Source organism: Tetranychus urticae, chromosome 3 (assembly GCF_039701765.1).
Source record: "Tetranychus urticae isolate SD_2017Ah chromosome 3, NJAU_TeUrti_SD_1.0, whole genome shotgun sequence".
NCBI lineage: Eukaryota > Metazoa > Arthropoda > Arachnida > Trombidiformes > Tetranychidae > Tetranychus > Tetranychus urticae.
The window spans coordinates 8,239,718-8,251,614 of record NC_142960.1 but is presented as its reverse complement, the minus strand read 5'-3'; the positions used below and the strand labels follow the sequence as shown (position 1 = coordinate 8,251,614).

Sequence of the window (11,897 nt, the reverse complement as noted above, 5' to 3'; positions counted from 1 at the left end):
CAGTTCGATCAAAATATTCGACCTCAATCTTATTTAGTCAACGCTAAAAGTAAACGCAAAATTCTTTGTCGGTTCAGGCTTTTAACATTAGATTAGAGATACAAGAGAAAATGGCACTAACTTGAAATCCTTTTAATTAACGAATTAATTTGAATTGAGCATTGTTTTGGGTGCAAATAAAATAGAATGATATTTGAAATAATGTGATGGAGTTTCATTCCTTTCAATTGAATTTTTCTCCTGAAAAAATTGGCCTTTTTTACCGATGAAAATTTAATTTTTCAAGTTATGCATCTTTGAGGTTAGTCTTTGAACATAGTTTTTCAGCATGCTCTATCAGAAAATTTAAACTAAAATAAATTTGACAGATACGAGTTTTGGTTGCCTATACCCTTTTTGATGATTAAATAATGATAAAATGTAATGCAAGATAAGTGTTTTAATAATTGAATGTATTCTAAGTTTATGCCTTCTTTCTTCTCTTCCCTTTTTTCTTTCTTTTTCTTTCCAGCTCTACTTTTTCTCGTGAGACAATCTGAATAAAAGGGAAAGTAAGCCAAGTAGCTTATTCATAATAGTTTTATTTTAGGTGCAGCAAAAAGGGTACAAAATTTTTTTGATTACATTGATCATTTTTTAATAGTAATCATCACTTTCTACATCAATACGGCCATCATTCATTGAATCATAATAGTGATGCATTACCAAAGTGTTGAGTTGACCGGCAAACGAGTTCAATCTGTTGGATTGCGGTCTTAGTTGGTTCATGAGGTACCGGTTCACCTCAACCAAACCATCAAATATAAACATCATATGCTCGAAAACTGTACCAATATCGCCATATAACCGGTCATCAATTTCATTATGTCTCTCTTTTAAGACAATCAACCTTTCCATCATTTGCGTCAATCGTTGCATTTCATTTGCCTGAGGATTTCGTAGAGGTGGAGATGGAGAAGGATCTAGAATTATTAGGTCATCCGGAGAGTCCCATTCCCAGGCATGAAGGAGTCATTTTAGAAAAATTTTAATCAAAGTAACTGCCAAAGGCATCAATACAGCGTTGCCACCGAATGGCTAATTTCGCAATTCCTTCGGTATACCATTGCTGTGGCTTGTTTTCGAAAAAGTGCTTAATTTCAGCCTTCATCCAGCTGTCTTCTATATTCATTGCCGTCAACAGTTGTACCGGGTTCCATAAATTTAGAATAGATGACCCCGAATGAATCCCACCTAACACAGAACATTACTTTTTCAGCTCTTCTGTCCAATCTTGGTCTTCTGCTAACCATATCCTTATCTAGCACTCACTCTTCAGCCTCATTTTCAACGGCAGGATCATACTTATTTACCCAGGTTGCATCCATAGTAATAATTGAGTTCAAAATCGCTTATAACTGTTTTTGTTATAGAGCGCCAAAGATTTTCACACGCTTCCACGCGTTGCTCATAATGGGTTGAATTCAAAACATGTGGGATCCATTTTGTTAGATTTTTTAGGCCTAAAACCTCACGCACGATTTTGTGGATGGTCTCATGTGATAGCCCGATCTCTGAATATATTCTATCGATGGGAATCCTGGGATCAATGTTGATCAGCTCCTGAATATCACGTGAAGCGCGCTTATAATCGATTTCCGAAGGCCTTCCCGTCCGAGGCAGATCCTAAGCAGACTGTCGACCCAATCTGAATTCCCACTGCCACGAAGCACTGTATGATATAACGAAATTTTTGGTCCGGCATGGCACTTTTTAGAAAATAAAAACTTATGAAATTATGAAATTCAAAATGGCAGATGCTTTAATTGGGTCGGTTTGAGATTGCAATCCAAAAACGTCGAGTCACTATCTGTCGGAAATTTTGAGAACAGGGCAACGGGCGGGACTTCCCGGATGACCATATAAATTGCAAAAATGACTTACATAATTTTCGAGGCCATTCTCACTAGCATCATCTGATGTACCAGAAATTAAGGTCGAAGAGTAATCCATTGAGGCTGCTGTTGATGAGGCTGAATCAATATCGATTTCGGTGTGTTCATAATCCGTGATCACACGTGCGATCCGCTGGGAAAAATCTGAACATACACGCAGTCCACTTTCACATTTCCTACTCTTCTAATTTCTTGCGATTGCCAAACTTTTAGGAGTACATGAAGGATACGTGAACAAAACATATAGAGACAAAGCTTTCTTCATATTACCTTCTGGTTTGTGTCGTAACAAGTCGGTCAAACTAGAATATTTGTACTCGCCAAGACGTTTATTTGGATTGTCGGATTTGTTGATCGGTTGTCAGAGTTAAGCTCTCTCTTTCTGTTGCTTTTTTCGTCAACTTCTTTGGATTTCTTGCTCGGTTTAACAGCTTGTGGCTGTGATCGACCAAGGAAAGGACATGTAACGATGTTCTGATTCCGTACAGGCTATACAATTAGTGCATGCGGAGCGCTTGTGCGACTCGCAAAGCAAATATCACAATGTTTTTTCTTTATTTGCTTGTAGCAAATATCACCTAACTCTCCTAAAAATTATTAATGGCCATTTGTAGCCTTATATGATTATGTGAGCGAATAGTGACTCATTCAAATTTTCGATCATTCAATTGTGTGGATTGAACGGTAAATTAGGTTCCCTTGAGTTCTGATTTGTTGGCATACCCATTATCAAAGAAAAGGGCTTTCAAATACTGGACGAGGATAACGAAATGTGCAACTTGTCTTAAAATTAGCCAAACTGGCGGTCTATCTGGTGCTATATTATATAAATATGGTTGGCTTCGTCGGGTTTATAGGTTGGTTTCATTCTGAAAAGAAAAACGAAGGATTAAGTATGGACAGTTGTACATGGATCAATGTTTTCAGCGTTGTAATATATAGTTCAATATATAGTTTTTCCCAAATATTCCCTCTTAAGAGTACGATCACTTCTAGCTTTTGCTCTAAAAGCTAACTCTTTGGTGGTGCACAGGTCGATTATAATTTTGCAGAATTCTTTTTTGATCTTTTCTCGTACTTCTCTCGTTAGATGATTTTCAAGGGACCACAGGGAAATAATATGTTCATTGGCATGTCTATTTATGATTCGATAAACTTTTCTATTGTCCATACTGAAAAGAGAATAATGGTAATAATAATAAAGGTTAAGGTTAATATAATGAGGTTAAGGGAATCTGACGGTATTGATGCTTTTGTATAGTATATCTGGTGAATAGTTCATGCGAAGGTCAGTATCTTCTCTGTTTACAGTTAGATAGACTACAGGTCTTGTTATTAGATACAGTAGATGTAGTAGCTACACTCAAGCCATTTAAAAAATATGAGAATGACGACACAAATTGCAATAGTTGCGATTTCAATATTGATCAAGTCATTTACATACGTTGATACCACGGTTTAGCAGTGATGCATTTTTCACTTTCTTTTATATTCCCTTTAGAAGCTCAATTGGTGCTGGTTCTAAATCTACGGTTTCTGTATCGTAAGGCATGACTTTCCAATTGATTAAGTTACACCAAGTAGTTATTGGCTTGGTTGCCAATTCGACCATTTTAAAAACAGTGTAAGGGCTACCATCAATTTCGAAGGGAAGTGATCTAGAGATTTTCAAGGTCCTATCTGAGCAAGGTACAAGTTAGTTAAGGGCTTAGTTGAACATTGTCAAATTATGTCCCATACAATAGATGTAGAAGTCGTGTTGAATGTTTTGATTTCAATACTTTGACAATGTACTTGTTAGTCTTTAAACAGTTAGATAACTTCCATTTACCAAAGTTAAGATGTTTTTTACAGCGTCTTCCAGCAAATAATAGCTTCGGTTGATTCAATTTCTCTCTTGAGATTTCACAGAGTTCAGTTGATGTTTTGTTGATTATGACATATTCGGGACCATCGTATTTTTTTAAACATATTTCAGTACCATTTCTCTCCTCAGTGAGTATGAAGGTAACTGCTTTTTGCACAACGATTTCTTCCGCTATTACATCAACATCAAATAAAAATGACGAAAAGTTTTCACCATTTGTATTTTGAGCTGAACAACTTGCTTTCGACATGGAGTCAATTGGACATTTACTTCCACATGGTAATTCAATTACGAAGAAATTTATGCTGAATAGGGTATTTGTTGGATCCAGTGTTTGGATTGGATTGGTTTGATTTCCATTTTGTCAACTAGTTTTTTTGTTGAATTTTCTTGAATGTAAGGTTTTCACTGTGTACGTGTACTCAAAATGGTTCCAGTCATCCTCTTTAATTTAATAAGTTGTTTCACCAATTTTATCAGTGATTTCATGAGGTCCTTGGTACTTTGATTCTAGTTTATTAGACCTTATGTTCTTTTCTCGTAGGATTAAATCTCCTGTCGTGAATTTGTTTCTGCTGTTGTTTTGCTTCATCTGAACAAATAGCTGCATGGTCTTTTACCAGCGGCCACTCTTGTTCGATAGATTGACAGTATTCTGGTGATAAAATCTCTTTTTCCTTTGATTCTAATTTTAAGCCAATAGGTAAGTTCGGTTGTCTGCCATGCAGTAGATAAAATGAAGTAACTTCGTGCATGTGTTTGGGCTTGTATTATAAGCTAGATTTATCAAAGGTAGAACTTCAGCTCATTTTGCACGGTTTTCGTCCTGGCAATAATGCATTAACATCTGACATATGGTTCTGTTGACTCTCTCGGTTAAACCATTAGTTTTAGGATGGTAGGGCGTTGAAAACTGCCATTTAGAGTTCATGAAACGACTCAATCGTTGCACCGTTTCAGAGATAAAATTACGTCCTTGGTCACTTAAAAATTTGATTGAAAAAATCAAAATCTGACATTTTGTCAGCGTTTTATGTACTCATTAGTGGCCTTAAATTTTCGATAGGAAACCTATAGGATAGCTAATAATTAAGACATTTTACCTACTTACCGCGCTCTTTCCAATAGGCTATTGAACACATAAACCGGTTGTTACCACTTCGCGTTGTTCCCTTGTTAGTCGTCTGACGAACTTGTGAATATTTTCCCAATCAATAGATGGCGTATGTACTTTTTTAGAAATACAGTCTTTTCACACTTATTTTGACAAAAAAAATCAGAGCCATCTATTGGTATCGAAACTCTAGCCCTAGAATTAACAGTTCTAGCTTAGTACTTTCGTCTTACTATTGGCAATATAATGTGCAAGTGTAATCACTGAATTCAAGAAAAGCTGAAGTAAGGTACCGTGTTTCCGCACATTCTAGTACCAGGCTTAATAATGAAAAGCTCACTTTTAAGCCAATGTCGACACTCATAATTTAGCTCTGTGGCTTAAAAATGATTAAAAAAAGCAAGAATCGATAACAAAAAGATATGTATTCAATGTAAAATAAACCAGTTTTAAGTTCATTTTTAAGCCACACAGCCACTCTTATGCATAAGAGCGAGTGTCAACATTGGCTTATAAGTGAACTCACTCAAGAACAAGCTCGGTGCTAGAATGTGCGGAAACACGGTAATTGTAAGTACAGCTATTTGTTTATTGTTAAGCGTGAAACGTTTCTTCTGTTTATTGAACAATATCTTTACTCATCTGTAATTAGCAATTTTTTTGCGCTAAAAACAAATTATCATGAATTTTAGCCGACTTTTCCTTTTTTATTTATTCAAGGTATTTCATTAATTTGAATGAAAAATCAAAAAAAGTAATCTAAGCCTCAATTTTGTGCAGAGTAACATTAAGTGAAATTAATAACACAATCATTTCCTTATGATTCCAGGAACCATTATATTTACCTTTAAGCTGTTTACAAGAATTTTTTTCTATGGATTACAGAAGCTCATGGTCATTGTAATTTAACCGAATTTAATTGAACCATGCAATTGACGACAGGCAGCTATTTTGAGGTCCAAATTGAACCTGTTTGTTATACAAAATTTAAACTGCCTCGAGCCATTGATAAGCTAAATTATTTCATTGTGACAGTGATTCGAACTGACTCACGATCATCAATATGATAAAAACTTGAAATTGGCCCTTTCATCAGAGAAACGAGAAATCTAAGAAAGTAGCAATGAATAAATTTCACTGCTTGTAAATGTTTGACGAAATTTCAATTGAATAGAAACTCATTTTAAGGTTGAATTCATTTGTAGGTTGAGCCAGAACAATCGTTCGAAGAAATTGAACGTTATCTCGGATTTCTGAATCATATTGATGAATATTTTGAATTTGATTTAACAGCAATAATAAAAATATCAACAAAAATTGTATCAAGATGAAGATTTTTATTCAATTTTTCACTTATTTGTTGCTTCTGTTGATATTCAATGGATTCATTCAACCCATTCACATGTTCACTAATGAAACGAGTGAATATAATATTAAACAAGCCGAATTATTAAAAATTGGATTCAATCATGTATTTTGGGATTTTGTTAATTCAAATGATCTGGAACCACTTAAAGTATCATCATCATGTATCAAAAGTTTAAATAATGTTTTTAATTCAATGAAGAAAGATTATCAATGGACATTGCAATGTAAGTATCTTTTGATATCTTTAAGTAATTGGATATTGTAATTGTACTTTAACTTTTGACTCGATACCATTTAAGCGCCGTTACAATCACATGTTTGCATTTAAATTAAATTTGTTACTAAAATCCACTTATTTGTTTTTTATCATTCTTATTACAAAGTGTTTGATTCATCATCTAGGTTTATTATTGATTCAACTGAAACTGGTTTCTATGATTTTGGTAATTATGATAGATGTTTAAGTCTTCACTGGATCAATGATGAAACAAAGGAAAGTGAATTTGGTCAACATTGTACAATATCAATTTTACCAAAGATATCCGAATCAGAATACTCTACAAATATATTTACCAGGAATAAAGTAATGTCACGATATTACGAAGCAGTCTTCAAGATTGGTCTCTGCATTCCTTCTTCTTGCTCTCAAGATGATATTCAAAATATCTTTTCTAAAGGTAAGATCTAGAATATTAATATATGTGCAATTACCTTATACGCGCGTTTAATTTATGTTTTGTTCTGCATCTGATCTACCGATCGCCCAGAGCTGAAAAATGCAATATGAATGCTCTTAAAATACTAGTCCGATGACCCAAACTTGGGCTAAAGTTTGAGACAATTAGCTATAAAAGTGATTGCGAGAAACTATCAATTATCAAGTGCACAATATACAATTTCACAGTGTTCTTCTTTTAGTGTATCTCTATCAGAATGTGGATTGTCGAACCTAAAACTTATTCGATTATTATTCACTGATTCAAATGCAGTCGATCGATCACATTGATCTTTAAGCACAAATTTTGTTTGATCAATCATTCATTATTAGTTAATAAGGGTTTAACCATGGGTTACTAAAGTTTCAGTTGAACGTGTAAGGCCAGTGCATTAACATCGCGGGTAAGATTATACATGTACCCATGCATGTAAAACTGTGATCTTGACATTAATAAACTTTACTTTATTTTCCAGCTATTGAAGTTTTTGATTGGCAGTATGTAAAAACTGATCAATGTAAAATTAAGACTACGTTGGTTAAAAATATCATAAATGCTAAGGGATATCAACAATTATCATTGTAAGTTCAAAGGATTCTTCTCAAACATTACATGCTGAACATATCAAACAAATTAATATTTTATATTTTTCACAGAGCTTTTTTGACTATGATTGTTGTTATAAATTTATATGCAACTTGGTTGGATTGGTCAGTGAAATCTAGAGGTTGGACTCGACATTTCTCTCTAATTCGTAATTACAATGGACTTATCAATCCTGTCTCAACATCAAGAATGACTTTTTTAACCAAGTTTCAACTGGTAGTTCATTCTTCAACTTTAACTGTCCATCTATTAGTTTGGTTCATCTGTTGCAAAGGATGGGGACTTTTTGGTATTATTTTAATTTCTAGTAATTTACAATAATTTTTAATTTTTTCTCGTTTTAATGTTATCAATGTAGCCAATTCAAACTCTATCATGAAAAACCGTAACAGCTTTCTGCTGAAAAGTGGGTTATCTGATTGGTTTGCAAGTATGATTTTTGTTTATGGGTAAGTTAGTGTCCGAGTTCTTATATGCTAATCAGATAATTGAAATTATTTTTATCCTATTCCATAGATCGATAGCTCGCACACTGGGATACTGGAAGTTCATTGGACCATCAACCTCTTTGATTTCATCTTTTACTAACATGTTCATCAAGATGCTCGGGTAAATTGTCATAATTAGTTTTGTAGTGAGTAATATTTACATCGTTAGCTTTTATTCTTACAGAATTATGCTGACTATTCTTCCCCTGGCCGCTTTCACCTTCATCACTCCATTGTTTTTTGATGGTCCTGTCATGTCAATATTCAGTGATTATACTGCAGAAGCTTGTTTAAGATCATTTGGAGCAAACTTTTTATTTATACAAAACAATTATCGTCCCATAATCGATATGGTATGTGTCATGTTTATGATAATTGATTAATTATTCTTGAGCTCTAATTTTTGTTCTACCATTTCAGTGTTTACCACAAACTTGGTCTGTTGCTGTTGAATTTCAAATTTTACCTGTGATCATTTTATTGGTTCATCTTTACAAAAGATCTCCAAAACTTGCTGTTATCATTAACTCATTAATAGTAATAGCTGGATTATTATATACTGGTATCTCTGCATTCATCAAAGATTCTCATCCTCACCCGATAATCCGTTCATTGGATGTGAGGTAAATGTATGGATTTTATATTAATAATATTCGAGTTTCTACTTGAATATTTCATCATTTCTGATAATCTTTTAAATTATAACCTTTATTTTCAAAGGCCAGTGACCCATTGGTTCGAGAACGTTTATTTGCAAACTCCGATGATTGTTTGGCTCTACACTCTCGCTCCTTTAGGGACATATTTCATTATGAATAAGTATGAAAAATCAAATCCAATTTTGGTAAGCATCAGTTCATTTAAACATTTCAATAATCTTTATATGAACAGATGCAATGTAGAGCTAATTTATTGTCCTCTTCACCCATTCATCTCACATATTGAATTTAGATCAAGTTTACTAGTTGTAATAAACTACTTGCTGCTTTGCTATTAACATTACACATTTTACCATCGTTTTGGGTTCTTCTGGAAAATCATGTCCATCCACCGTTTTTGAACTTTATTTATTTCATCTTCTATCGACTTTGCACTGGGGCTGTATTCACATTTCCTTTTATGTGCAATTCCGATTCATTGCGAGAATTTTTTTCTCATCCGTTGGACAAAGAAATTTTTAATGAAAACAACAATTGCATCAATAATAGTTTTGAACCAAGTTCTGAAAAGGAGATTGACCAAGTCGTTCAGACGGATGAGGACAATGCAGTCACACAATTTAGTAAAAAGATTTCTTCTGGACAGAAGAATCGTTTGCTCCACTTTTGCTCAACACTCTGGCGATCCGTATACTATGTGCATTTAAGCATGATTATATTACGATATTCAATACAGCGTTGGTCACTCAATTCAGTAGAAGCATTTGTAAGTTCATCTCCCCTCATAAACAATTTAACAACATAATTAATATTTTTGTTTATCTTTTTACCTTTTCTTTACAGTTTTCAATAATTATTGACTGTGTAGCTCTAACTTTTTTCGCAGCATTTTTCTTTCAGCTATTTGTTGTCGGTCCAGTTACCAGTTTCATTGAAACTATTATTATAAAGTTAAAGCCACAGTTGAAACTTAAAGCAAAATAATCAAAGGTAACTAATGCACACAATGCAATTGATTTGTGCGTGAGTTTGTCTGTGATCAATAAAATACAATAAATTATTTTTCAAACTATTCAAGAGACTCTTGTCATTCGATTCATATTGGTGAAAGGAAAATGCTTTACGGTGATCTGATCTGAAGACTGCACACTTGCTTTCACTACAAGTTTAAGGGTCGTATCTAGGATCGTCTCCTCGTGTTAACACCAACAGTACACTGTTCTTATTCAACACACTTAGTTACACGAACAATTAAGAGATCTCAGAGAGAGATAGAAAGATAGCTTGAGCTATAAACACACAATTATTCCGGGCTTAATACCGTAGAGTCGCAAAGACATAAAATTGTGGTCGGAATCACTAGTTAAACACAGAGAACTCAAGAGAGTTAGAATTACTTTATTAAAATAATTGAATTTGAAATGAATAACTGTGAGAAGTTTTAAGAGTTTTGAGGGTTTACTGAATAGTAATGAGTTACAAGTTAAGAGGACGAGTATCAGAATACAAGTGAATGGAGATATCGAGAGATATGATTTTTAAACTGAAAATTAAAACAAAGAAAATTGAATTGGAGGGAAATAGAGAAAGGGGATCAAAAAGTCTTTCTATTTTGTCTAATTCTGGTTAAGAGTACCAGACAATTGATTTAGCACTAACAAGGCTATGACGCCAAGTTTACATTACCAGAGATAGCTAGAGCTATATTGTCAAGGGACATCTTTTCACCTTTCTCATCACTGTAGCCTTTACTGTGCAAAGGGATTAAATCATAAGAGTGATATTGGCTTGAGAAGGGTACTGTAAAAAGAAAGAGGTTTTTGATTTACTTTCTCTAATGACACTAATTTTGAGCGTTAAATTTCAATAGAGATTATAACTATTTTGTGGTCAACTTTTCATAGTAATCAGAGCTTTTGAAAGCTAAGTTTGACCAGTATCTTGAGATAATGGTTTTGACCAAAACATAGTTAAGATTAGGAGAGCTTTTTCACTCTAAAATAAACAAAGAATTGAGATTGTTTGAACAATGAAGTGTGGCTATAATAAGCAAAATTAGATTTTAAGAGAAATGAAAAGAAATGAATTAAAGATTGCATTTAAATCCAATCAGAAAAGATTCATGGAGCAGTTTGAATTAGATAAATTTCTCTACCCTTCATTGGTATCTGGGCTGAATCTAATTTTTCAGCATACGATAAACGAATAAAAAATTTTGTCAGAAGGTGCCATCAGTGAAATAAATGACGGTTGGATGTTTATCGTAATCGTCATTAAGTTAAGATCATTTTCGTCCTCTAATCTAAATACTTGATGTTTTAGTTTATATAAAAAATATTTTCTTGTGTGTTATTTGATAACTGAGCTATTGCTTATAAATTCAATTAAGCTCTGAAAGGATATAACAAAAGGTAGCACGTAATGTTATCTTTTTGAGATGAGAATAGGCGATGGCACCTCAAGGCATACAAGGCATTTCAAATGTTTTTACACAATTTTGATTAAGATAGTGCATAGATCTGAGAACGGTATGGGTATACAAAACTCCGAGAGCTGCTGTCTTCTCATTTCAAGTCTTAGCTAGCTAAATCGATATTCACGCTGATGAGGATAATCAGTCTAAATTAAATTAATTATCGGAGCGTAGCAAATCGAAGCAAAGATTTGCACCCAGCTATGCCATTTCTGGTTTTGAGTATTCTTTTTGACTCACCATTTTAGCAAACAGTTATGCTTTACAAGACTAGTTAGGAGTTGCAATAAGGAAATTAAAGGGTGTTGCGTTTAATAAGGTGCAATTATCAGTTACCAAAATGAAGATAAAAAGATTAACAATGTAAGATGTCTTTGTCTTTACCTTTGTCCATCTTCTTATCTACATCTGGCTAACTGATAATTGCACCTTATTAAACGCAACACCCTTTAGGAAATGTTGTCTACACAATAATAACTTACAATGTTAGTATGGTTTTTTAATCACACAAATGGACTCAGTTCTATGTCCCTACAAATCGACTAAGTCCCTACTCTTAAATCGAAAGTCAAAGTTTTTGCAGCATGTCCAAACGTTTTGATTCGAACTTTGGCCTTTGATTTTCTTCACCTTTTGACTTTTGTTTACAAAATTTGACATTGCTAATCTTCA

At 33.7% G+C, this 11,897-nt stretch overlaps 1 protein-coding gene across 1 annotated transcript; it reads left to right on the top strand.

Annotated features, from left to right (window-relative positions):
• Positions 1 to 6,124: 6,124 nt before the first annotated feature.
• On the top strand, positions 6,125 to 9,824 carry LOC107367058 (uncharacterized). The gene is made up of 11 exons (XM_015934724.3): positions 6,125 to 6,507; positions 6,667 to 6,960; positions 7,475 to 7,580; positions 7,656 to 7,894; positions 7,964 to 8,054; positions 8,122 to 8,214; positions 8,278 to 8,446; positions 8,514 to 8,716; positions 8,814 to 8,937; positions 9,045 to 9,518; positions 9,596 to 9,824. The coding sequence occupies exons 1-11, from the start codon at positions 6,243 to 6,245 to the stop codon at positions 9,734 to 9,736; spliced, it is 2,199 nt and encodes a 732-aa protein (XP_015790210.2). The 5' UTR covers positions 6,125 to 6,242; the 3' UTR covers positions 9,737 to 9,824.
• The last annotated feature ends 2,073 nt before the right edge of the window (positions 9,825 to 11,897 follow it).

Excerpts from the sequence above, each read along its gene's own strand:
- LOC107367058 (XM_015934724.3), top strand. The coding sequence starts at position 6,243 with ATGAAGATTTTTATTCAATTTTTCACTTATTTGTTGCTTCTGTTGATA. Across the intron at positions 6,508-6,666 it reads TTATCAATGGACATTGCAAT|TGTTTGATTCATCATCTAGG; the intron begins GTAAGTATCTTT and ends CTTATTACAAAG. Across the intron at positions 7,895-7,963 it reads CAAAGGATGGGGACTTTTTG|CCAATTCAAACTCTATCATG; the intron begins GTATTATTTTAA and ends TTATCAATGTAG.